The sequence below is a fragment of the Coturnix japonica genome, chromosome 3 (assembly GCF_001577835.2).
Source record: "Coturnix japonica isolate 7356 chromosome 3, Coturnix japonica 2.1, whole genome shotgun sequence".
Taxonomy (NCBI): domain Eukaryota; kingdom Metazoa; phylum Chordata; class Aves; order Galliformes; family Phasianidae; genus Coturnix; species Coturnix japonica.
The window spans coordinates 13,563,258-13,591,064 of record NC_029518.1 but is presented as its reverse complement, the minus strand read 5'-3'; the positions used below and the strand labels follow the sequence as shown (position 1 = coordinate 13,591,064).

The following is a 27,807-nucleotide window of genomic DNA, read 5'->3' as shown; positions in this document are numbered from 1 at the left end:
TCCTTAATTGCAACACCTGCACAGCAGAGATAACAATTCATGCACTTGGCTGTCACAAAGCAACCCTCAGCTGCTATGGCACAGGAAAAGGAGTGACATACAGAGATCAGACTTCCCTGTGAGCTGCCTCAGTCTTTGGGGGCAACCAATAACCATTAGATATATTTAAGTATATTACTCTGCACACAATATTTCTTGAGGAAAGATCTGTACTTTCATGCAGATGTGTATTTCTTTAAAGCCAGGAAGGAAATGTAATTCCTGGAAATCTCTCTACAAGGGAAATTTGTCTGCTTGCAGATGGAAGCATTTGAGATACTCATTAGAAGAGAAATATAAGAGATCTAGCACATGGAATAGTCCTGAGATGGGCAGGGAAAGCAAGCTTCCCTCTCCATGATTGTTAGGACATATCTGTGCTGTATTCAACTGTGATTAGAGGGTAAAGAGCCAAAAAGAGAGAGGTGTGATGAGACAGTGTGATATGACCTGAGGACAGGCCAACCAGGAGGTTTTCCAAGACAGTCTAAATAGATTGGAAAGAGCAGAACAATGTGCTGCCGGGGGACTCTCCCTCCCCTCTTTTCTGTGTTTATTTTAAAGTATTATCTCCTCCACTGGAGACGTTCAAAACTCAGTGAGCAACCTTCTTCAGCTGGCCCTGTTTCCAGCAAGGGGGTGGACCTCCAGAAGTTCCTCCTAGCCTAACTTATTCTGTGCTTCACATGTGTGCATTACATATTAAATCCTTTCTGCCTGAAAAGGCCCAGTAGTTGGTATGTCTCAATGACACCTCTCAAAACTTCCTATCGTAAGATTTCTCTCCTCATTTCATCTGTCATGTGCTTACGTGGGTGTTGGAAATCCAGATTAATTCTTCATTTCAGCATGTCTAATTAACTCTAATTGCACCATTCTAATATTCTCACCAGTCTCACTGACTCCTTAAATTGGCTTAATGTCTTCACTGTGGAAAGATGCTCAAGGCAGGACAACGTGTGTGCAGGGAAAAACAAACCAGACTAGTAAAAACTCTGCCTGGATCACTTGTCATTCTCTCCCTATTCTCTCTGTCTTCATAAAACCTTAAAATAAGAATGTGAGTGGGATTCTGTGGTCAGACCAGAAGTTCACCTGATGCAACACACTCTCTGGCAAGGAGAATACAGATGACTCAGAAGAAGGGTAGCAGTCAGATGCACATGCAGCAATACTTCCAACTAAATTCTCTTGGCCTCCAGGTGAATCCCACTTGAAATCAGCAGATCCTCTACTGGAATCAGTTGGAATCAGGGAACTTGTTACTCCTGGAGCATCTCAGAGAGACGCTGTTGGAATCTCTATTTCCAGAAGCTCCTTTTTTTTTATTTTCTTTCACTTCTGAGGTGAAAAACAAAATGAAACAAACTGGTATTACATCTTAAATACACTAGTCTGGAGTTTACTATTCCAGAACTGCTGCAGCAACCGGTGTGAGCAGGAACTGTTACTGAGGCCCATATTTGCGGGGCATGTAGGCAAGTACTTCAATGAATCTCATGCTTGCTCAAGCGTTTTCTTGTCTAAATGGAGCCTGAAGTGTTCCCATCACTCCTGCTAACCAGGCTGGAGAGTAACAGTGATTTTAACTGCCTCCCTGCAATGCCCACCCTGCCCGGAGATGGCTGGTGGGTGAAATCTTTTTCTCAAGGGAGACAAAATGAAAGAAGCCTGTTTTCACAGACTGGCATATTACTATGGCAACCAACACACTTCCTCCCCTTCTCTCCCCTTTCAGCACTGCTGAAAGAGGTCAGAGAGAAATTTCAGCTGACTCTGCACATCCCTTTCCCCACATTGCTGTGACCACGCAGGCAATGCTGGAAGTGATATTAAAGGGAAATCCAATTAATCAACATGCCGCACATATCCGGGCAGCTTCGCTAATGAAGCACCCTCTGTGCTACCTGATCTCTGTGGAGTGAGGAGAGCCTGAAACAGGGTTTCTCTGTTCTGCATGACGATGACAAACAGCCACACTGCTGCAAAACCAGAGCCCCGGATGTGCAGCCCATGGAAACACTTTGCAACAGCACCTCTCATTCTGGGGAGAGGCAGAGGGTTTGAAAGTGAAGGGCTGAGATTGGAGAACAGTGTGTTTGCCAGAAGGATGTGCAGAAGTTTAACTTGCCATGGAAGGAAAAGTAAGCTTCTGCTTGAGACTACTTGCTTTCATAGCTGCTTAAGAAGATTGATTTGTTTTTAAGAAGGAAAGGGGTTCTCTTCTTCATTTCTAGCCAAAGCAAATGGGAGACAGAGACGAAGCTTCACTTTGGGCAGTCTAAGCTGCTGGAGCATTTTACTCTAAGGTATTTGCACAGGATGCTGAAGCATTAAAATGGCTCATATTCCTGCAAAAACAGCCCCAAAAGAACTCTATCTCACCAGAGAGCTTGGCTTGCCCTTTCCTCCTGCTCTCAGATAATTGGTGTTTGCAGGTCCGTCAGCTCTGGCCTCTCCTGCAGCCTGATTGCCTTCTTGTTTTCTAACATTTGCATAGAACATGCTGGCAGTCCCTTTCCTCCCCATGGAATGTGCAATATGGTTCCAGCACTGGCCATCTCTATATCTATACCTGAAGTTAATGGAAAGATATCACTGTACAAGAGGAGGGATGTGTTTCAGAGACCAGTGTTTGGAAAGCCATTGATTACCACATCCTATGCTGCTTCTTTATACTGGGGTCTGTTAAAGGCTTTGCTGTGTTCCACACAAAACGTTTTCACTGTTAGAGAGTATTTATCCTCTCCTAATGTGCAAAACCATACTCATAGACCACAGTAAGCATAAATCAGATCTGCATATGTTCAGAATCTTGACTGAGCATTGATTCACTTCGCAACAGCGACCTCGGTTCTGCTCGTGTCAACTGATCTGTGAAAAATCTATGCCAGCAGGAGAGCTGGTTATATTGCATTTCCAGCCTCAAAGCCCAGAGGGCAAATAAGAAGAACCCCTGATTTATCGCCTTTTACAAGAGAATGAGTTCTGAGCCTGTCCTACAAATTCGGAGCATTGTCTCCTCCTCCTTGAACTCATAAGCTTGACAATGCTAAGGTGAAAGAAAGTACATCTTAAGAATTCAGCGGCACAAGTTCTTCCCAGAGTCTGTCATTCATCCTTCCCCCAGAGAGCCAGGAAACTGAAATGAATGTCTCTGCTGGATTCACCCTGCCTGGATTAGTGAAGCGGGACTTTTCTCCCATGCGCTGATTGACTTCGATTCAGCCTGGCTCAGTTTCAATGAGCCCTGTCCAAATGCAGCCATCAGCCATACTCTGAGGGCAGGAGGGCTAATTGATGCTTTGGGAATGGTCCTCTAACTACAAGCATGGTAAATGAGCATAGAGGGAGGATACACAATGCTCTCATATATGTGTGTATTTTGGAGAACATCCCTGTTTGAGAGCCATGGAGATGTGGCACTGGGTGACATGGTCAGTGGGCACAGTGAGGATGGGTTGCAGTTGGACATAATGATCTTGGAGGTCTTTTCTGACTGTAATGATCTTGTGATTCAATGTTTCTAAAGTACAATGTACACCACATGGGTCAGTGGATGTGACTAAACCTTGAGACCTCTGGAACTGCTATATCCCTCACAGGCTTTTAGTTTGAAATATTCCGAGTATTTCATGGTCTTCTTGGATTCTGCTGTCTAAGCAGTGGCACTCAAGTCATCCTGGCACACTGAGCGGGCACTCATTTTGAACACACTCCACAGTTAATTGCAAGTAAAGAGGAGAGACATATAAACCACTGCAGTCTCCCGGGCAGACTTTAACACTGTTAAATCTTGACTCAACAAAGCACCCTTCAGATGGCAAGAGGGCAAAAGACAGCAAGATTGAGAAAAGGACAAACCAGACCTGCAAGATATTGATAGGTTCCCTCTTACAGGTTTAACCTGTTTCCTAGATGGCTGATATACAGCCCTACATTTTATAAACATTTTTGCCATTTTAGCAGCAAAATTCTGTCTCTTCACCCCATGCTGGACACTTTTCTTCCCTTGAAAGTTAGTTCATGAAAACCAATGATGAAAGTGGAGTTGGAGATTATTGGATAACCTTTAGTATTTAAAAATGACTATGTCTCAAAGGAACCCATGCCAGCATTTTGCTCCCTTTGTTTGTTCTGATCTTGTCAAACACTTAAATCATGAGGCTACGTGGCACAGACTGAAGCCAACATCATTCACACACACTGCATTTGTGCTTTATGTAAACCACTTTCAGTCAAGAGGAATCTATGTATTCAAATGTAGCCTCTAAAACACTGTGCAGAAAGCCATCTGGACCCCAGTTAAGTTGCAGTGTGAGTCCAAGATACATCATCTTTTAGCTGGGAGTGATCAGGAAAGTACCAGGCTAAGGCACTCTGAAAGCACACAGTTTCTGGTTACAAGTTGGTGCTTTCATTAGGAAAAGATTTCACTGGGCCTTTCATTACAGATATTTTCAGCTTTCACTGGAAATCCTTGAATCTTTCTCTCTCCTGCCTGCTGCTGATGGCTCTTTCTAAAACTTGATTGACAGCTCATTGTCAATGGCCATTATGCTCCTGCCAGAAAAATGAGAGACATGAAATAATTTGATTTTCAATAATTCAACTTCTGTTGCTAAATTTGAGGAAACAGGCACTGAGATGAATGGGGACAAGATAGAACTTTTCAGAGGGAAGGGTGGAGGGGGGATAAATGTACATCTTTTGTCTGAGTTTTAACATGATGGGGAGTGCAGTGACATCAGTAGACTCATACAGAGGCAACATTATTCCACTCCTGGTTTGAGGGTGGCAAATAACCCCACAGGACAAACATACCCTGTGAAATCTGACTTTTTCCACAGGAGATTTAAGCATGCTTAGTCCTCTGGTTCACTTCTCTTGTTCCTGAGTCAACTTGGGACTGCAAGGAGCAGAGCAGATGCAGACATCTTACCCAGAACATCAGCCCACGTACACTGAGATGAAGCAAGTGACCTGCCTGCCTTTGTCTGCCCATGTCTGTCACCAGGTGGCAGGTAAACATCAACATCTTTAATCCTGCCCTAGGACCACCTGTAGCATGTCAAGGGAGGGGAAAGAGAGGAATGGGAGCTGGCTGATCTCCAGTCCTAGCCCCTTCTACTTGTGCCTACTAAGGTTCACCCCAGGGCTGATGCACTCTCTGCAGGGAGCCGTGCTTCTCTAGTTGAAAGACAATGGAAATAGACTTCAGGTTACAGTTCTTTGTCCATGAGCAATACTTCACTTCCCACCTGGCACCTGCTGAGTTCTGTGCTGCAGGGCCAAGGCCAGCCATCAAGTAGCCTATTGATTGGTAGTTTAAAAGCAGTGAAGGCAAGAAATTAACATAACAGATGGAGGAAGCCTGGATTAAAAAAATACTATCATGTCTTAGGTGGATTTAATAGTCTTTTACCAGCTGACACCTCTCCTGGAGGTAGTTACACTCTTTCTGTGGAAATTAGTTTAATTGAAGACCCTATTCTGATTCATTTTGACAGTCATTCATCACTGTGTTGCCACCAACCCAGGACTTGTGCCTTTGTTTCTCTTTATGAGAACAATGCTACCCAGTGTCCTCAATTCCAAGAGGCATCCTAGGCCAACCACTGGTAACTATACCTGAAATGTGACCACGCTGCACAGGCATTGTTGACTGGGGACTTTTACAGCACTATTGATGTTAGCCATGAGGAGCTGAAACCGGGCAGATGAAACATGGCCCATTTCCCTCCAAGGACTGAGAGAGAATGGTATGCTACATAGCTCCACTGGAGGAAGCTATAACAGAGACACTGAACTCAAGGTACACTATCACCTCTGCAACATGAGTGAGAACTCAAAAACCTAACTTTATTATTCTTCCCTGCAGGGCGTAAGTAGTCCAGAGATTGAACTTGTCACATCAGGAATTATACCACAATGCTCAAGTGCTGTACTCTGAAAGGGCAGTAATTACTTGACCGCTAGCAGCCCGCATGCCATATCATGTTTGTCAGAGCATTAGGGCATAATCAATAATCCTGTGGCCCAAATACCCTACATGAATAGGGCGTATACTATCTCCTATCAGATCAAGCCTCAATTCCCCTTCTTAGAGGGCAAGAGTGATTCAATTTCTCCAACAAAGGACAAGGGCACACTTGGTAGCTACTGAGACACAAAGAACAGCTTGAGCACCAGCTACCTTGTCTTCACCAGCTGTGTGGCTCGTTTCTAAAGACACCTGAAAGGCCACGTGGGAGAATCTACCATGGAGGATTAACTGCTTCAGTGTGGAAGTTTCTTCCAATGGATGCCTCTATGACAACTACCACTTGTGTGACTTCTGGATTTCCCAGTCAGATACCGTATCCTTTCCTTCAGGTGGCATTAGCAGGGTTGCTTTACTTTAAACTAACATTGTGAGATTCCCTGCTAGTTTTTCAAATTCTACCGAAATGAGGCCCAAATGTATAGATCTGAGGTGCACAAATCTGCACGTGCAACTACACATACACACCATCTGCTAAATGCAGTTTCATAGGAAACTAAGATAAAAACCTACTCAGAAAGAATTAGAGTTCAGTTCCATCCTTAGAAGGCAGAAGATATTTAAACATCTAAGCTTGATCAGAGTTGGAAGCATAGAAGTTTACTCATAGTTTCTTTAGGATCATATACACCTACCTGATGTTCAGACCTCTAAATGGATGCCTCAGAGAAGGAAGGAGCCCCCTGTTGACATGACAAATTCAGGGTCATCTTCACAAGGAACAGCCCAAACAGCAGCTGCATAATTGGAAGAGAGCTCTCCTCATCTACCACAGGGAGCCAAAGCAGGTGCATGATAGCTTCTCCATTACCTTTCATGCTCAGATATGGGACAAAAAAAAAGTATATTATATTTCCTCTTCATGGCCTTCTGATCTCATTTCACTGTGATGATAGACAGTATCATCAGCAAGAAAGTGACTAGAATTTTAAATGGCAAGAGGACAATTTCGCCAGCTGTCTCCTCTTCAGATACGCCTTATCTTCTGCCAAATTTCTTCTACCCATTTTCAGAAGCATTTGAATTCCTATCTTCCTAAGTGGGGATTTCTCAGAGTCTCACCAGACCCTCAGACCAGGGGTCAACCTTCTGAGATACCACCATGGAATGTTCCCACGGAACATTCTTGCAAGTCAAACTGACCACATGGACAGCCAACAGGGCACTGCAGGTAGGAAGCAGCACAGAGCTTAGTTTCTAGCTGCTCAGAAAAGCATGTCTATACAGCCTCTCATAGCATATATATCCCTTGTTTTCAACCCTAACAGTAACCCCAATAGTAGACCCCAAAGTCAAGGCCAGAATTTCCAGTAGGAGCACGCTGGTGCTGTTTAAAGGAAAACAACAGATTAAAAATGACTCACAGCAACCTTTCTTCCCATTTCAAACACAATCAAAGTCAAATGTCCTCATGAAAGCATTCTCTTTCCAAAATTGCGGTTTCTGATGGCAAAAAAAATGCTCTTTGGAAAGCTTCCTGTTTTACTACAGTTGGAATGCAGGGTGAGATCCCGAGCTCTGGAAGCGCTGTCAGACAATAAACTCCTATCTGCTCCATTCCTGCTGTAAAAATGGCAAGCACTCCAAGTACAGATTTGTGTTCGACTCCACGGGGTCAATTAGGAGAGAATCACACAGATTCCAGCCATGACCTTCTTACTGATTTTGCAAAGCTGGGGAGAAAGCCGAGCTATTCATCCAAGAATAGTAAAAGAGAGATGTGATAATACAGTCAGCACTGCTGAGTAGTGCAAGCAGGCACAGCAACACCTGGGCTGCAGTGTTAATGATTTGCAGGAAAGGCTGTGGAGCACATACTGCTTTTCTCTGGGAAGTTCTCTGCTTGGACTTAATAGGCACAAACATTATTCAAAACATGCATGTTTCACTATCCAGCACCTGCAATTTTCCCACATGCTTAAGCCAAAGATTTGCACTTGCTGGTTGCTGGCTCAATTCGCGTCCAGCTGTGAACACTGCAGGGAGCCATACAAGTGTTTGTTAGGTCTTTAAGGAGGAAAGCTGTGCATTAAGGAATGCATCTTGAAATAATGAACCTGAAGTCCCAGGGCATATACCAAAAACTTTTGACCCCAGTTCATTCTAGGACACAAACTATCTGCTTTCATAACTGCATGCCTGCACATGAGCACAGTGACGCATGTATATGCATAAGATCACAAAAGCTGTAACTGACCAGGAGATGTTTACCAGTGTATGAAGACACATTAGTGTTGAAAGGAATGATCCCTCAACCACCCCACCAACCACTGGGAGCCACAGGATGAGGGACACATTTTCCTCAGGCTTCCCAGACCACAGAAGGATGAATGCAAGAGCTGAAGAACTGATGCCAGATGCAGCATCTCCACCTTCTCCTCTTTCAGATCGTCTAATTTGGAGGCAATAAAGCACCACCATTTACTGTCAGAGTGATGGGGCTTTAGGCAGAGTATCTGGAAAAGGAAATATTCTGGCTGTAGGCAACTGAGCATCTCACAGTGGTAACTGACTTTTCCTGTGTTCTGGGTGATGCTCAGTCCCTGCCTGTGCCAATACAGGGAAAGCCCCAGGAAGAATCGATCAGCTGCTTAGCTGAGCATGAAGAGAAATTTTAATGTGGCCCAAGGGATGTGAAGGAAAAGAACCTGAGATCATAATTGCTGCAAAGGAAGCAATCCCACCTGAGGCTAAAACAGTGCTGGTAGTAGAGAGGAACCTTACTCCAGTAGGAGATACCTGAATTTCTTCTGAGAGAATCAGTGCTTCCAGGTATCCCACAGCAGGGGTTATAGATGAAAGGAGTTAACTCTGCTAGTCGGAGATATCTCCTTCCTTGCTTTTCCATCACACAAATCTCATCCCCCTTCTGTGAGGTATGGCTCTCCTCATCACAGCAGGGAACCCTTTGCTTCAACACCAATATTAATTTCTTCTTAATTTCTGCCTGTGGCAGCCCACAATCACACAGCCTGCTGCCCCCTGCTCCAACCCCTAGCCACTGCCAGCTCTGTGTCTGCAGCCCTTTCTGTCCCTCTGATGACTTCCTTTCTGCACTGTCACCTCCCTTTAGTGCTCACCCAGCAGTGACCCACCTCATATCTCCACAAAGAATTGCAGGGAGAAAGCCACAAATTGCATCCCTTAGACCCTCACCTGTCCCATCCACACTGCATGATCTCACCTTCCTGCCTGAGAGATGAAGGATATAGGCTGAGAGCTATTCCCACCACAGTGATATCCAGTGATAAATCAATGGGCCCTGCTGATGTCCATGGATGAAGTTAAGAAAAAAAATCCATGTGCTGGAATACTGCTCTGGGGAGAAATCAGCTGTGATTCTGCAGACATTGCAAACTGGGCACTCCCACACTGAGAGAACCAGGAAGGCTAATGAACTTCTCTTTTTTTGCTGAACCAGCCAGTTGATCCATTCGGTGGCCGCCCGAAGGTATTAAATAGCAGAGTCCTTTATAAATAAGTAATGCCAAAGAGACGAGGTTGGATTCTCAATTGATAAAGCTCCATTGATCTTTAGATTTCAGGGAGCTGCCAGCTGCTGTGCAGGGGACCAGCGCATCCTCGTCTGTAGCCTGAGCTCTGCACCCTTCATTTAGTGCTCACCCTCCAGCCATCTCAGTCTGCCTTCACCTGCACAAAGATCTGCAGAATCCTTACAACCCTTCCTACATCTGTTCATAGAAAGGCAAAGAAATGTAATTTTTATGCAGCTTAGGTTACAGAATACTTTCAATCCCGAAAAAGGCCGAGACCTCCTTATTACTATGCTTAATATCTGACACCGCTGTCTCCTAAGGGCAAACTATCTAAAATGGATTAAAGAGAACTGATAGGTCAGGTGGGAGTTAGGGACAGACTCTACCGCAGAGCATGGTGGGCACAGCAAAGCAAGCAGATGAGTACATTTAAAGTTTCCTACAAGAACCCTGGGAAGTATTCCTGCCTCCCAGCCTCCTTCCTTATCACCATCAGAAAGGAAAGCAGACCAGCTTAGAGCACCCCACTACATTGGAAGTCACCAGGAGCATATTCATGACATCTTTGGACAATATTTGCACTTCCTGCCTGAAACAATAGTTTGCCACAGCAAACACTACAGCCCAAGCAAAGCACAGGAACCTCCAGTCACATTGGTCCCCATCTCTGCCTTCAGAACGCAGGACATTTGTAATACATGAAGGCTGCAAGAACCACCAGCTGACTGAATTACAGACTCTGCAATAAAACTAGGGCCGTTTTTGTTGTTTATTTCTCCTTAAGCACTTGGACTTATTGGTTTTCCAGTGAAAGTTGATTTACATTGCTGCCTGGGGATGGGTTTTCCAGTTATTTCAATGATGCCAGTAGAATACGGAGAAGCAAACTCTCCCTACCATCTTCTTTGTTAAGCTTCTCTAAATTTCAGAGCGTAACTCCTTCATACAATTATATTAGGTGCTTCAGAGTTGCTCCCCCTGGGTGAAAGCAGCTTCCCACTTCATAAAAATCTCTAGCTGGACTGTGCTATTTGTTCCAAAGGCATAATGCAATGAATGAGTTTTCGTTGCTCTTCCCCAGCGATGCACTGATTGATCATCCCTTTCATAAACCTATTTCTTGCTTCAAATGAACCAAAAAAAAATCACCTGGGAAATAAGTTGGGATCTATACATTGTTCATAATTGATTTGATACAAATATTTGATAGTCCTGAAACTCAGCTGTCTGAGCAGATTACAGAGTATTTCTCAACACTTAAACAGAAACTGCTCCCCTCCCACACACACACACACACACACACAGAATTGCCCCTGGAGAGTCTCTACTTCTAAACTCAACAGCAAACAGGCACAAAACTTTCAGGAAGCCAATTAGTGGTTGCCTTTCTCTGTGCTGTTGTTTTTGTTGTATTTTGCTTTTGTCCAGACTCTTCCTCAAGACTTTGGTTTTCTTACTCATTGGTTTGGGACTTTGCCAACACCTACTTACTGAAGAAATGCTTGAGCAGTGCCCCAAAAACAGAGCTGACACATAGGAAAGCCATGTGAAAACTGCCTGTGAAAGGCAGGAATTAACATCAACTCCATGGAGATCGGGGTAAGAAGTCTTGGTCTTTTTGCTATTTACATTAAATGGAAAAATAATCTCTCTAGGGAACATGTGCCCAGTGACTACATAAATTCATAAGGTCATAACAACCTACTAAAGAGAACAAAAATACAGATATTTCGTTAAAGAAACCTCTACATATCAGTGTTAAGAAGAACTCTGTGGCTGGGAGTTTACTTGAAATAAAGCAAAACTGACAGATCATATGCATATGTAGCAACTGGGTGCATTACTTCCAAGCTTGGAGTGGCAAATAGTTGCAAAGCTATGAGAGAGATTTCCTGCCCTGAAGACCTCACAGTTTAACAGGGCATTGAATTAGAAGTCCTAATGTGAAGTGTCACCACTCTTTAGAAATGAGAAACCATTGAGGTAAAGAGACCAGAAACACATCAAAAGTCACTGATAAAGTAATGACCGGGGCCCAAAGACAAGAGCAGCTTGCAGCAGTCATGGCCTGGATGACATCAGGGTTCAGTTGGAGGCTCATCAGATTCAATTATCTGAAACTGCTTCATGGGTCTTTAAGAGCAGCTCTTGAGTTCACCTGGAAACACACTTCAGCAAAAGGCAGGGATGAACAGGTCCCTAGGTTCTGTGGCTGACCTGCTCCCCTCCCTCAAGGCATTAGATTTGAGCTCTGAGTTACAGCCTCTCTGTCCAGGGTGATGGATAACCCCTTCAATCTGTAAATCAGAATTGCAGCACTTCAGGCTAACTCCTGAGCAGCCTCCCAAACAGGAGATGATGGATGGGGTACAGATGCTCTCACCTAGAGGAACTCACGACAAGCCATGGAAAATGCTAATTGTCACAGCATGGTGAGCAGCTTGGGCACTACTTCTTTCCAGTAACACAAAGGAGAAGGGAGAAGCAGAGCTGCAGTGAGGACAGACTGGAGGTACATGTGCTCAGTGCAGGGCAGTGCATTCAGAAGCATCCTAGCAAGGACATGGGAAGCAACATTGCAAAGTTTGCTGGTAGTTCTGCTTTCAGTTGCAACAGAGCCAGGTGCTGAGTCTCACATCCTGCCTTCATCAAAGCCCCAATGCAGGTGCAGGAGGAAGGCAGGAGACATTCAGCAGCTAACTGCACAGTTCACTTGTGCTGAAAGCTTGTACCCACAGAGCTGCTTTTCAGGGCTAGCCAACACCAAGAGTTGCTCATATCTCTTCTGCATCTGTTGGCTTTAAAAGTAAATGATTTTCCCAAAGAAAATCAGCATTCTGGTAGCAGTGCACAACCCTCTGTGGAATTTTTCCATCCTCTACAGGAAGACTTCACCTTCAATACCTCAGGGAAAAAGAAGAGGCAAAAAAAAAACATGCCATTCTCCCTAAGCCACATTTTAGAAAGAAATCTTAGACAGCACTTCCTTTTCCATTCTCTGGTGTTTCTGAGGAGCAGGCAGGAAGCAGAATTTGTACATTTAAGCCCTTGTCCTAACAGCAATTCTGCCTGATTCTAGTTTTATTTATGTATTTAACACCAGCTGTTGGGAGCAAGAGAAGCAGCACTGACCTACGAGTATGGATGCGGGTGGTACCCATTCTTACCATGACCACAATGCACATACATACAGCTCTCTTCTAAGTGCATTTATTGATAGCTGTCAAAGATCAGTCATGTTGTGTAATGACTTTCAGCCAGTATATCCACACACGCACAAAATAAGTCATCTTGTTTTCCCCAAGTCAACTCTTAAATCTTTCACATTCAACTGGCGACACAATTATTATTGACCTATGGAGGTGAGAGAAGTCTGGCTGAGTTTGCCAGGGACAGGCTCAGAAGGGAACTGCAGCAAGTTTAAATATCTGTAAGAAGACTAAACTACATGGAGTATAAGAAACATAACCAATTCTTTAAGAAGTTACAAAATAAGTGAATAAATAACAAAAGCCAAAAACTCACAACTCCCCCCTCTTCCTTAGGGAAGGCAGGAATAGTCTAAATGGAAATGAAGGGATGCTGGACTCACCAGCTCCACAGCCAGCTGCCCCAAAACATGCAGCAGCTGAATAGCAGAGCTGAGAGAGAAGTCACGGCTGCTTCTGCCTATGCCTTCCTATCAGTGCTCATCCTGTGCTCTGAAAACATTTAGTGGCATCACAGAGACAGAAAGAACAAAGAGAATCCAAACATCTCAGGCATCAGTGACCTGGAGAGGAATGAGTAGGGAAGACAAACTCAGAAGAAATGAATGTCAAGAAGAGTAGCATGAATGTCTGCCAAAGTAGACCTATGCCATTAGCAGTCAGACAGTTCAACCACAACAAAGCCTGGAGCAAATATGTAGTAAAGAGCTGCAGGCTGCATTCTCCTCCTGTCATCAAGATTGTCTGGGACTGGAGCACTCGTCCCATGGGAAGACACCGGAGGAGCCGTTTGTTTTCTAAACTAGTGAACTGAAGGCTTCAGGGGGACCTAACAGCACACCCCTTATCTATAGGGAGACAGGAACACAGCATTGTGTCTGTCTGTGGGACAACATGCTTAAGTTGAAATGAGATCTTCAAGCTGGATAGAACAAGAAAAGACTTTATTATGAAGATAGTCAAACCCTGCCCAGAGAGATGGTGGAAGATGGTGGAGTCTCCATTCTTAGATAATTTCAATACCCTACAGGACATGGCCCAAAGCACCTGCTCCATATTCCCCATTGACTCCTCTTGGCCTGCAGACCTCCCAAGATCTTTAACAGTCTGAATGATCCTATAATCTTTCACAAGTCGGCTGGTCTCACTGACCTCCTGAATAGAAAAATATTTCTCCCATTTTCTGGGAAAATGGGAAAAAGAGTGCCTGCTCTCTTATCTGCCTATTTCCAGACTCCTAGAGAGTGAACACTGCAGGCCAAGAGCAAGGCTGGACTGAAGAAGAAAATACTTGCTTACTGCTGCTCTAGCTGATATCATGCAGAAACATGCTTCTTCTCATTGAGAATTTGAGAACTGGGGCTCCTACACCAGGTATATCAACTTCTAAGCCAGTGAGCAAACTGCCTTCAAATGGGTTTGTAGCATCAGAACTCAAATCCTACATCAGCCTGCAGCTGGGGATGCACAGAGCTGTTTAATAGTTAAAGACACCATTCCAAAGTCAAGCAGTAGAGAAAACACCAGTTCTAAAGCAACAAGGGACTACGATGGACTTCATTGTAAATTGAGAGGAACATTCCTGAAAGTCACAGCAGTAACCATTTACTTTCCCCTAAAAAGTCATTAGGAGAGCAGCAAGGGGTACTCCACAGCCCTGCTCACAGGCAGTGGGGCACAGGAGAAGCCTCCCAAGGGCTGGCATTGTCACAGCACACTTCTTGTTAAAAACCACTCTCTGTCCTCTGCAGAGTGAAGAAAATAACATTAGAAGAACCTCTCCATCCCAAATTATCTGCCAATAATTTGGCAATAAGACTATCACGCCTCCAGCAATGCATCCTCCAGCAGCCAGATTCTGTGCTGGGTGACACGCAATTATCCAGTGCAGCATCAGCTGTGAATCTCACAATGGGCTTTCTGTGAAATAGTTATTCTGAAAGGGGCTTCTCACACATTCACACAACAACTTGGGTTGGGGGGAACCTCAAAAAAGATCTGGTTTCAATCCCCTGCCACAGGCAGGACTGCCACCCACCAGGTCAGGCAGCCAGGAGCCCCATCCAATCTGGCCTTGAGCTCTTCCAGAAAGAAAGAAAGACATTGATCACAACCCTCTGGCTGTGACCATCCAACCAATTTGTTATCCACTGAATTGTCCACTACACAAATCCATATCTCTCCAATTTAGATATAAGGATGTTGGAATGCAACGGAAAGGGTAACAAAATGGCAAAGCAACAAGACCTTACGCTACAGAGAGAAAAAAAAAAAACTTATATGCAAGAGTAAAAAGTACAGAAAGGAAAGCACCCGCTTACCCTTAAAAGGCCACAAATACACAAAGATCCACAAAGAGCTACCCTTACCTCCATTGCCAACCCTTAAGTGATGTCTGGGAAGGGGTGGAACCTGGCTTGGTTACCCAGGAGCATTGCATGCACCTGAGCTCCCCTGGGATGGCCCTGCCCTCCCACCTGGTGCACAATCACTGATTCAAGCCATGACTTGAATTTCTACTACAGATGTGGTGTGGGATCATGTCAGGGGCCTCACACAAGTCCCTGCAGATAACATAAGTTGCCCTCCCTTTCTCCATTGATGCCATCAGCTCATCATTGAAGACCACCAGATGGGTAAGGCATCATCTGCCCTTAGTGAAGCCATGCTGGTTTTCACAAGGATTCAGCCCTGCGTGCCAGCAGTTTTTGCAGGAAGTAAGCAAAAAACAGAACTGCTCAAATGAAACGCAGCTTATGCAATTCTCTGAGCATTTACAGGAAGAAAAGGAGGTTGAGCTGCTCATAGGCAATCCAGCATTCTTAAAACCAACCCCTACAGCTCAGTGCCAAAGGGCTCTTCCTATTTAATGGAGGGAATATCATTATGGAATTGGTCTTTTGCTGTAGGCGGCTACAAGCTGCTGTAGGATTTCTACCTCCACAGACATAAAGCATCGCATTGTTTTCAGCTGCAGCCCCTGGTTTCAGTGTTGCAGACTCGCGAGGCAGTGCAAAGGCAGGCAGTGCTGTGTGTACATCACTATCAGACTGCATACCACCAGCCAGGAGAGGTAGCTTTGGGATCCAAAGGACCTAAATGGTTGAGGCACTAAAACATTCCGTCTGTTTTTTAATCTGAAGAACCACATCTAATCTTAAAACTCCTTTCTAGACTCTGTGAGTCCTTCCCAGCTCAATGCACGTTGCTGTGACTGCACAGCACACCACACCTCTGGGGAGAAGATGGAAAAGAACATTTTGACTTGTCTTGAACCCCTCCTTATAGCAAGCTCAGCTGCAGGCATGTTTTGGCACCAACATCTTGTGCCTTTGTTCAGCTGTGAAACGCCTGTGCACACGCACTTCTTTACTAAGAGTCTGGATGATGCAGTTTGCAGTGCGGGCTTAATAGATAATGGACGAGCTGTAAGAAGGAGAAAGGATGTATAATAAATTTGCTGGAAATAATGCAGTTGTGAAGGTGCTGACATGAATTACAAACTGAGAAATTTGTTCAGTAGAACGAGTGGCTTTTCTTCATGCAAATCTTCCTTTATTCCTTTGGAGATTTCTACTTCGGTTCCATATTTATAAAGGTATGATAGACAGAGTTAAATCATCTGAAAACGATGTGTGATATTTTACCGCAAGCCAGGTGGCACAAAAAGAGAGCAGTGGGGTTGTCTTTCCATGCGGCTGTTAGCTTTATCCCTGAGCACTGGAACTTGGAGATCCTTTTTAACTCAAACCATTGCATGATTATTTAAGGGGGCAACGAGGCTGCCCAGAGAAGCTGTAGTTGAAACTACACTGTAGTTGAGACACTCCAGGCCAGGTTGGATGGGGCCCTGGGCAGCCTGAGCTGATGGGGGCAGCCCTATCCAGAGCAGGAGATTGGGACTGGATGGTATTTAAGGTCTCCTCCAACCCAAGCTGTTCTACGACTCTACATGAGGCCAATGGCCGACCTTCCAAAGGAATAAACAAAAAGCACAAAACGTTTTTCAAAACACAGAGCACCCTTGTAGCCCTGGCACTGACCCCAGCACACCAGGTTCCCCACAGCACTGCTGGACACTGCCTAAATGCACAGCACAGAGCATAGCTCCAACAGACACCATACTGCAAGAAACCTTTCTGACTTGTGCTGATAAAATGCAAGTATTGATTTGTGTTGATAAAATATATGCATCGATACACGAAACTTGTGGAGACAGAGAAAAAAAACCTCAGAAGGATGAATTTTGCATGAGTGCCCGAGGCAGAGCAAATCCTCATTCCCTACTGGTCCATGCAGGACTGTTCTGCTGATCTAATGCTGGTTCAGATAATGGGGAAAGGAAGAGGGAGGGAAAGCACAGCCAAAGGGTGGAGGGGAGCAGAGTGCTGTGCTGGGACACAAGGACACAGAGCAGCTGCAGATGTGCTGCCTGCAGCTCAGCACCAAGGTGTGTAAGCCCAGGAGGGGCCTGGCAAAATGGCTTGCTTTCTGAGTGCAATTCATAGGCAGAGCATCACCCAGTGAAAGCAATCCTGACCTTTTCTATGTTTTGTCATTACTGTTTAAGAATGGAGGAACTTCCAGCTTTCCAATAGATGCACTTTGCTCTCTGCTCTCCTCCTTAGAAATATACTCAAAGGATTTTTTCACCACTGCAATACTCTGCAAATATGAAGCCTGAGCATTTGCAGCTCAGGCCAATAGCAGAAGTGAAGAACTGCTGCAGCAGAGATTATTGCTTCCTCTGCCTTAATGAACCAGAACTAGTCAAAAAGGAGTTTTGCTCCTTCCTCCCTTTCCCAAAGGGAAACAACCATGAATTTATACAATTCTATAGTCAGTAAGAAAACAGAGGTTAAACAGATGCTTCATACAAAAGACTGTGATAGAAAGATAATCCACAACAAATGGAAAATACTCACCAATGTTGAAGGTTTGCAGTAAACTCCACACAGGAGCAATCTCCAGGGAAAGATCCTGCCCTAATGGTGGTCAGCCCTTAAATGAAATCTAGGAGAGGTGCAGCCAAGATCCACCCTTTCTGGTAGCACAGCTGAATTACCTTCACCTGTGCTCCCACAGCTGACTCATTGATTGCCTCAGGTGGTCAATCAGAGGTTCAGGCTGTGATCAGCAGTTTCCCATACAGAATTATATCATACCAGTCTGTAACAAAAGTGGCATTGTAGGTTTGTGATCAGCTGAAATTTCCCCACAAAACCAAGGCCCAGCTGTTGTACCAAGGGCACATTTGGAAGGAAGAAGCCAACAGAGCACAACAAGCAACGCTGCCATTATTCAGCAAGTTCTTTGTTTTAGAATCTCCAGAACCAATAGGGAAACCAGGTGCAGCATGGCTCTCCCCAGCTCTAGCATGTGTAAGCTCTCTGACAACTGTTAGCATGTATGGCACCTCAAGGAGACGCAGGAAGACTTCTTAAAGAGATGAAGCAATCCAATCCCTGAAACAGTGAACTCCTCTGATGGAACACGCGGGGCTGAGGCTCTGAAGGTTTATTAGTCCTGGGGTGAAGCAGAACTAAATTAAACCCCCAGTATTTCTGCAGGCTGTCACAGGAGGACAGTGAGCGCTCTCTAGCTCCTGTTGCTTCCTCACAACTCGAACCTCTCCAGAGCAGGTTTTCAGAGGCACTTTACCTACCTTGGGTAATGAACTGCACAGCCTCATGTCGTTTGCTCCATGCAAAACTTGGAAATCAGAAGAAAACTGTATGACAAAAGAAGCAGTTTGACATTCTTGCCTCACTTTGTGCAAAGCGTAGACCTTCCCCTGCCTGAAACTATTCATTTCCTTTATGAGAATGAATAAAGCCTATCTTCTAATCATTTTTTAATTCACTGAGAATTGGGAACACTTGAACAGGAAAATAAGGCAAGCAATTTATAGTCAAATATTCATTGAAAATCGTCCAGGCACCCGCAGCGCTATCTGGAAAAAAAATGGTCCTAAAATTTCAACTCTACAGGTGGGTTCACTTCAGAGAAATTCAATATAATTAAATCCTAATGTTTCTTTTCTGGACTGCGTACATGATCATAAGCATTTTGTATAGCAGCAGGAAAGTGCAAGGCGCTGATGCTGCAAGGCACAACTCATTTCTCCATGCAGGACATTGACCCACGTGCTACGAGGGCCAGACAGACAATAGAAAGTGTTGTTCTCCATAAGCACCCCATTGATCTTGGAGGGGGCATCCTGGCTCCCCCTACAGCCCCAGATCAATGCTACCAAGTACCCCTTCTCCCAAACTCAGCTCTCACTCGCTGCCTCATTAAGCTCGGTCTGGTCATCCCATGTGCCAGAGCTGGGGCAATCAGCCATGCCTGACGTTAGCAGTCTCAGCACCACCACAGCAGTCTAAGCCACAAGTACTCCCCTTTAATTGTTGTGCCATCAAGACCTGGTCAGTTTGACAGAAGGCAATTAGCAGTTCTCCCAGCCTTACCTCGAACAAGGGGCTCTCACACAGGCATGGAACAAGTCAGCTACTAATTGATGGTACAAAATCCAGCAACAAGGAAGGAAGCAGCAAGCAAACAAAAAAACAATCATGATTTTCATTTCTTCTGCACAACGATCCCAATTATACCACACAGTGCATCATTTGCATAGCCACAGCACAGTCCTTTGTGCCTGCCTGAGCTGCGAGCCGTTTAATCTCAGCCTACCTCTAAAAAAGGCCTGCTCAAAAAGAGACACCTGCTTTATGCTGGTGGGGTTTAAGGAAGCTAATTTCAATTCCAGTAAGATTTATCTAAGTTAATAGCCCTGGGGGTCCAGGAGCCAACTAGACCAAAGCTCCTGTTGTTCCATTTTAATAATCCATGGGACAATCCCAGGTATTTACATAAATCGAATCCTCTGGGTCATCCAATTCCCATATGATGATTTCCTAGAGGGGGGAACACTCACTGCTCATTTCCTAACTGTGCATATTACTTTAACAGGCTTTGCACAGAGCCCTGAAATGTATTTGGGGCAGCAGAAAGGTGGTTTCCCACTCGGTGCTTCTGTGCCAGAGTTAAATGTCTTTGGTGTCAACAGAGGGGGCCCAGAGGCAGTGCTTCTCCCATTGGCACAAGCAGCTGATATTCAGCAGCACTGCTATTTACAGGCAATGTGGTGACATGTGTCAGCAGGTCTTCCTGGAAAAGCTACACCAACTGCTGCAAGAGCATGAGAGACTACATTTCAATTAGGCCAGGAATCCAGATAATCACTAAATTAATTTAATCTATCACGAATATGCTACGACTCCTGCATTTCATTGAGCACGCTGGAGGAACATCCAGTTTCCATCTCTTCTTTTAAGGCAACGGGCTGAAAAAGGGAGTATCATTTCATCACTGAAGGATTTGGGCAGAGCAGGGAGACCCTGTGTTTGCTCCCGCATCCTCTGTGAGATGGTGACCCCCTGTGGAAAGCTTTCAGGTTACACGTGAAAGGCTTCAAGGCATGAGAGCTCAGCACAGGAAATAGGAAGTTTACCACTGGGATGTTTTTCAGACTGGAAATTCATCCATTCCCTCACTTGCCCTGCTCCTTCCTCCTAACCATGCCATATCACCTTCCTAAGGAGCTCTTGGAGAACACTAGAGAGAGGGAATGGCCTCAAGTTGAGCCTAGAGAGATTTAAGTTGGGCATTAGAAACAATTTCTTCTCAGAAAGAGTGGCAATGCCCATCCAGGAAAGAGCACAGTCCTGAGTGGGGCAAAGCCTGGAAGGGACCACAGAAAGCAGTGAGGGTTGATACCTCTGGTCTTCATATGGTAATGGTGCCTAACATGAATGCTGATGGTAATCCCAGATGTCAACAGAGAGATGTTCTGGTCACATCACTCCTTCACCTGAAATCACACTTTTCTTGATAACCTGTATATTCAAGGAACAAAATCAGTTCCACAACCCGGCTTCTTCTCCAGCTGGGGGAGTGCCTCTGTGGTACCTGTACTCACTGGGGAAAGAAAGGAAAAACTTTCAGTTTAAGCACTTGTGCTGGTTCCTAACTGCTTATGTCAATTACTATTTATTATCACTGACATAATGTTGAGAGCTCAAGATTTTAAGTTTCTTCTTCCTTCTTCATTCCCCAGGCTAAGGAAGACAAAGTAACGCTATCACAGTGTCCCCTATAGACTGCTGCTGCAAATGGCCAGGATTAGGGAACCAGGACACCTATTTATAAGGCAAGAGACCCATCTGCAGGAACAGGCAGGAAATAAATACAGAGAGGAGAAATTTTTATCACCAACAATAGCCTGCATACTTAAAAAGCTGGACGTGGCACAACATGAGGCATCGAGGGCACTACACAATAATCAGGGCACACACCCCAACACTCGTGCCCTGGCTTATCATGGAGTTGGGTGTGTGAGCTTCTCCTTTCTCTCTCTGTTGCAAAATCCTACAGTTTGGGCAATGGGATGGGAGTGACGATATGCAACCATGTCTCCTCTAGTCCCAGTATCTGCTGTGGCACTAAGCCACAAGGGCACAGCAGGGAAGGCCTGCTGAAGGGCCTGCTGCAGGGAAGGCAGGCTGCCTGCTCCTCTCACCAATGCCAGCCAAGCACCAAAAACACTCCTTAGCCTTCTACATCCAGCCTGGAGCCACTCAGCTCTGAGGTAAGCACCTCATGAAAGAGGTCTGTATGCCTTAAGCTAAGAAATGGACACCCAGAGTGTATACACATTGCAAATGGTGCTGGCCACCTCAGCCCTAAGTGTGCAGGGTTCCAGAGTGGCCTGAATTCTTACACGGTTATTTGCTGCAATTTAGGCTATGTGCAGAGCGTCTCTAGCAGTAGGAATGCTGGTGGCTTCAAGGATCTCAGAAAGTCCCAAAGAGCTGTGTGACAGATACTGCTAAGAAGGGCTGCGCTTCACAGCCTGTCAGCCCTCAATATCCCCAAATCCCAGAGACAGGAAAAAACACTGAATTCATGAGCCATGCCAGCCTAGAAGCACCTCGCCCAATAGCTCACAAGGAAAACACTCTGGCTATCCTAATTTTAAGGAAGCACAACCCCAGAACCGATCCATCACATGCAAGCAAAACATAGCAAGAGACAAAAAGAAATAAGCATGACCCTGATCGCTTGTTCACATCTGTCATTCATACCTGATATTTGAAAAACTCAGGCAGTGAATGCAGCTGAAAACGAAGGATTGGCATTCAGGCGGGTTTTGACAGCTGACCCAGCTAGCACCATCCAGCCAAACAGAAAGACCTGCCAAGCAGAATGCTCCTGGCAGGGGAACTTCCATTAATGCTCTTATCCTGTTGCAAACACAAAGTAAAACAGCCCACAGCAGAAGGAGCTTAAATTAGGTCAGGCTTTTTTAGCATTTACTCCGGGTGGAACGCACACGGGGAAGGTCACTGAGACCAACACTCAGTGGCTTGTGAGGATGGGGTAATCAGTGCCATTCATTTGCATCCTTAGTCATTGGCACTCTTCAGTGTGAAAACACAACACATTCAAATGCAGGAGCTCATCACGTCCAAACTCTCATTTTCTCTGGCACATCCACTGTTTTTCCTACACTCTGTTTAGAGCTGCTGTCTAATAAATACAGCTAAGGTGGTAAAATGCTTGGCTTTCCTCCCAGAAAGAACGGTGAGATATTGGCACGTGCAGGAATAGGGTCACTGTCCCTGGCGATGTTCAAGGAACGTGGAGACATGGCACGAAAGGACATGGTTAGTGGGCATGGTGGGGATGGGTTAGTGGTTGGACATGATACCCCTGAGGTCTTTTCCAGCCTTAATGACTCTATGATTCGCACCCTGCCTTCTCCTTGCCTCATCTCCTTACCAACGAGGCTAGGCCTCAAGCCAGGATAATAAAAGAGGATGACTCCCTGTTCCTAGTCCTTACGCAGATAAGCTGGAAAACAGGGATTAGGAACATAAAAATGGAGAGTGTAGTTAGAAAAAAAAATGACAAGGACATTTGAGCAGCTTGGCACCAGGATTTAGCCACTCAGCAGGGACACTGACCCAGATACCATCTGCACAGCCACTAACCTGACACGCAATAGAAACAGGCTATCTCTGAGCGCAGCACTCAGCAGGGACAGGGGTATGATGGAGTGGAAGGAGGAGAATAATTCCTGTTGGATCTGAGCATGTCCTGGATGAAGATCTTTCCATTAGAAACATCCAGTCTCTAGTCACACACTCCATTTGTTCTCCTTCATTAGACCCAAGTCACCCCGAGCCCAAAGATGTGATTGCAATCGCTCTCACCAAGGTATCATTTTATTAAGCAAGGAGTAACAGCATCCTTATGCTTCTTATTAAAAGCTGCTTTCTTCAGATTACTTGTACAGCTTTCAGATTACTTGTACAGCTTTTCTTTACACTGTTTTTAGTTTACTCACCTCCAAAACAGGACCACCAGACCTGGACACACCACTCCCATGACTGAAGGAGCAGCACAGGACACAGAAAGACACAGCTTATTTTGTCTTTGGGTAAGACATGCACCAAAGGGTGTGTGTTTAATTCAGAATACAAATGAAGATACAAGAGACAAAATAAGTCTGTTAGAACCACAAAAATGAGAAATATTCTCATTGTTCAACCTCAGCAGCTTCACACTGACCTGACAGCTTCCTCTCCCAACTAAAGATGAAACTCTTTTCAAGGGGATCCGGCTCCTTCCAGAGTTAAAAACCAAGATCCCATTAAAACGCTCCTTTCTTACTTATCATCTGCTCAGAGAAGCTCTTTCTCTTCTGCCTGAGTAGCAGGACATCACATTATAAGGTGTCGAAAAAGTAGAGTTCTTTTTCTGAATCCAGAGCTGTCATTCCCTGTGACACACAAACTGATGCCACAGGCACTGAAACCAGCAGCAATGTGCTCAGCGGGAAAACCCATCAGGCTCATACACACACTTAGATCTAGAGGGCTGTGTCTGCGGAACACCCAAACTTGCAGAACAAAGACAAGTTTTACAGACTTGATCCATTTGCTGTAAAACCAATGAGGGAAGTCTCTTGTCAGTTATTCAACCAAAGCCAGTAACTTTCCTATTATTTTAGGACCTTCCCAAAAGATGGCATTGCAATCTAGAGCATTTCAAAGCCCACTTCTTCAATCAAAACAGCTACAGACTTTCAACTCTCACAAAACTTATTCCTTTGGGCATTAGCAGATAAATATAAATTAACTGTCCCTTCAAGACACCCATCACTCATATAAAGGCAACCACACACAACAGCAATGGTGAATTGAGTTTTAATGTTTACAGTAGTCACTTCACAGGGACACCAACTTTATCCTCAACACTGGAGTTGCTTTATTGGGCAAGCTGTGAGAAGACAAACAGCTACTCCAAAATATAACTACAAAGAGGAAAAAATAAAGTAGAGATCATTCTGTGTTTTATACGAAGATTACATAGTTTTACTTGCATAGCACAAGCATACAGAAGTATGAGTTAACTGGCAGCAATACGACCCATCTCGATTCATGTTATTGCTTCTTTTTTCCTCCATCTGAGTAACTGGTTGCTGGTCACTGCTGGAGCCGAGAGAGACTTACTGGCAGGAACTTTTCAGGAGTTTAATTTGGTTTAGCCAAGGAATACTGTACACTACAAAGTTGCATGTGGTATACTGAGGAGAAAGAAAAAGAAAGCAATTATCATATTAAGAGCATACAACAGTGCCATTGATCACTGTTCTACTCAGATCTATTCCATTTTGTGATCCCTGACTGTATGCTGCTCTTATGACCCTGGATTTGCACATTCCCAGCAGTGCATTCTAGAACCCCAAATTTAGAACCTGCTCAGGACTAAGTATTTATCCTAAATGCTAACACAGAAGCCAAGCAGTCTACATTTCACAATACCAAGCTACTTCCACACACTAGTCCCCTGCAGAGGGGAACCACAGAGCTGTGGAGCTTTCAGCCTGGGTAATTCTCCAACATAAGCTCTGAGGGCACAGGCAGGCCGGCCCCACACAGCTAACCAATTTGTTTGTGCTCGTCTGCCTAACAGTGGCAGCTGTGTTGATTCACAGGCAAGCTTCTATCCATGTGCTTAGTGGATCGCTTCTGTGCAGTGTCAGCTCTCGTGCAGGCACAAAGAACATGCAGAGAGAAGTACAGCCCGTCACCAATTAACACCAGTAACTCTAGAGAACCAGGGTAATCCAGCTGTGATCACTGCTTAGCCCAAGGTAAGATTCACAGAGATGGGAGTCTCTCAAAAGAGGACCAAGTTGAGTTTGTTCACATGTGCATGGGAGGAGATGAGTATAAGAACTTAGGGCACCAAACTAACAGCCAGGAGACCCTTCTTAGGGTCTGCATATCCCTGGAATCAGGACTACACACACTCATAAGATTGAGGCATGTGTACTACTAGGCACCACAGCCTGAAATCTCCACTTAAGCATGCCGGAAGGCCTTTCTTCCCCTGTGATCATTATGTAGCAAGACAAGTTCTGCAAGGGCAGCATCTTGCCCAGTCAAAAGGCATGACGCATCTAATCTCATAGAAGCAGAAAGGTGATGCTGCCCATACCTTCCCACAGGGAAGGAAGGCACCAGGAACCTGGGGAGCAGGACAACCTGCTCGGAGCCTACCTTAGCCATCTCCGGCTCATCGTGGAATTCACAGCTCTGGAGATCAGCTGATGACTTGGGGCAAGTTGTCCGACCAATCTCAACCTCCATGATGTACTTGATTCCAGACACAAGCTGCAACAAGATCACAGGCAGCAGCAGTTTTATTTGCAGCACAGAGCTCTCTAAAGAGAAGAATCTCACAGGAAAGAAGGTACTTTTGCAGCCACATTAACACAACCACCCAAAAAGTACAGACAGGGCAGCGTGTGGTAACCCTCACAGTAAAGACACAGCACCCCTTGACAAACAGGAAACAAGACCCAAGTAAACAAATTAGTGCAGCTTCGTAATCAGTAAACAAGGGCACCTCAGCTCATGAAATAACATTAGCATTCAGAGCTGTAAGCCCCAAGCTTTCATCCACCGGCTGCGGCAGAACAGCCTGAATTAACCCCAGAAATCCCAACCCTCGCAGCACTCCAGGCACACAGAGGCTTTATATGAGCCGCAGGCCGCCCGCAGGCCGCCCCCAGCCCCGCACCCACCTGCTGCTTGGCGCTGATGATCCGCACCACCCGACTGGAGTATTTATCGTTGCTGGCCTTGTTGTACTCGGCCATAGCGAACTGCAGGGCCCGCTGCAAGCCCTCGTCGTTCTCACGTACAGGCACGGGAGCCCCCAGGAGCCGGGAGCGTCCCTCACTGCCCAGAACAGCGCCAGCAAGCATTAGGGCCGCGGCCAGGAACACCACAACACCACGAACCCCCGCCATGGCTCCGCACTGTACGACACTCGCCGCCGCCGCTATTTTAAGGCCTGCGGAGCGGGGTGGGCGGCGGCCTCGGCCCACACTCCCCGCCCCGCCCCGCCCCGCCCCTCGCCGCTATGGGGTGGGGCTGGGTGCTCCCCTCCTGGCTGGGCAGGGCAGAGACAAGAAATACACGTAGAGTGACAGGAGTAAAGAGTACACTAGGGAACGTCGTGCCTTTAAATCTTCGCAAGGTGGGCTTTCAGAGCAGCCCCGCAGCACCCAGCTCACGCAGACTTTCCATAGGACAGGCCGTGGGTGGGGGCTCGGCACGGCAGCAGTGCGGCTGTCCCGTCCGGAATTACAGCACCCACAGCCCTGTTTGGGTCGGCATGGAGGAGGCTGCTTTCCCACATGGGTCCGGGAACTTGGAGGCTTTTCCAGGCTCTGCCTCCTCGTGACTTATTCTAGAGCTTATTTCCCACTACTGTGGAGAGGCGGCAACAAAGCCACAGAGCGTTTTAGGTTACTAATTCAGCTTTTAGCACAGAACACCGTGTGTCATTTCCTATATCTGCCTCCACAGCACTGGTGTTTCCTCATCTACATCAATTGCTCAAGGTCAGAGGGGTATCAGTGGCTTCCCAAACAGGTGGCTTAACTTCTGGTTTTGTCTCATAACCACAAGGCTGTCTTTTTCTCCTGCCAGGAACCCTAAGTTTGGCAAGACAGGACCTAATATAGCACCGCAGGGCTAGCGTGAGTGAGATTTGAGGCCTTGCACAGTTATTAGGTTAAGAGAGCGTGACATTTTATGCCTGAATATCCCCAACACCTCTGATAATGAGAAGGAAAAGGCTTGTGCACTGACTGGAAAGGCTGTTTGTAGCCTGCTGAGTGCCAGCAATATCCAGCATGGAAATCACCACAGCTGGCAACAAGCTGTGCAACTAATGCTGCAGCCACAAGACATGATGGTAGCTTTTACTGCTAAGAGAAAGCAGAAGTATCTCAGTGCTGTTGAGATTGAGGGAGCTTTGGCCACTTCTTCAGAGCCAGTCCAAGCTGGCACTGGGCAGAAAAGGATTTACAGCCACCCTTTGTGTATCTGAGGGGAAAAGCAGGGAGAAATAGCTCTTGTTAAGAGCTCAATGCTTTGCCTACAGTACAGGCAAACAAGTCACCTCATTGGAGTTAAGATAAAGCAAGCCATCATTGGCCTGCGTCATTCTGAATTATAGCAGCACACACTTCATTGCAGAGCTGCTTACCTAGGACTACGTCCAGGCAGCTTTTGAAGAACTCAGAATACGAGCCTCCACAACTTTACAGAGTAGCCTGTGACAGTGCAGTGGCACCCAGACAGCATGTGGGGATTTCCTAATGGTCAGGGGGAGTCTGCTGTGTTCAGCTGGCCCTCCAGCACTCACCTACAATTCCAGTTTCTTCTCAGATGTCAATCTGTCATTGGCCCAATGAATACCTGATCCCACAAAGCCACTCCAAGAGAAAAGACTGAGGAAGCAGAGGAGGCTTGCATCGGTTATGTAAAGGGATGGTGACACCTTTTGTGAGGGAAAGGCTTGTTGTTCTCCTTAGGCAGGTAATCAGCCACACATAATAGAGGACGTTCAACACTGAGGGTGACCATTTCAC

At 45.6% G+C, this 27,807-nt stretch overlaps 1 protein-coding gene and 1 long non-coding RNA gene across 2 annotated transcripts; both read right to left on the bottom strand.

Moving 5' to 3' along the window:
- Positions 1–3,879: 3,879 nt before the first annotated feature.
- Positions 3,880–6,896, bottom strand: LOC107310890. The gene is made up of 2 exons (XR_001553790.1): positions 6,718–6,896; positions 3,880–4,602 (listed from the first exon to the last, which is right to left on the bottom strand). It is a non-coding gene; the product is annotated as an uncharacterized LOC107310890 (long non-coding RNA).
- Positions 6,897–24,045: 17,149 nt separating this feature from the next.
- Positions 24,046–26,265, bottom strand: LOC107310933 (cystatin). The gene is made up of 3 exons (XM_015857040.1): positions 25,948–26,265; positions 25,421–25,534; positions 24,046–24,441 (listed from the first exon to the last, which is right to left on the bottom strand). The coding sequence occupies exons 1-3, from the start codon at positions 26,173–26,175 to the stop codon at positions 24,364–24,366; spliced, it is 420 nt and encodes a 139-aa protein (XP_015712526.1). The 5' UTR covers positions 26,176–26,265; the 3' UTR covers positions 24,046–24,363.
- Positions 26,266–27,807: the final 1,542 nt, after the last annotated feature.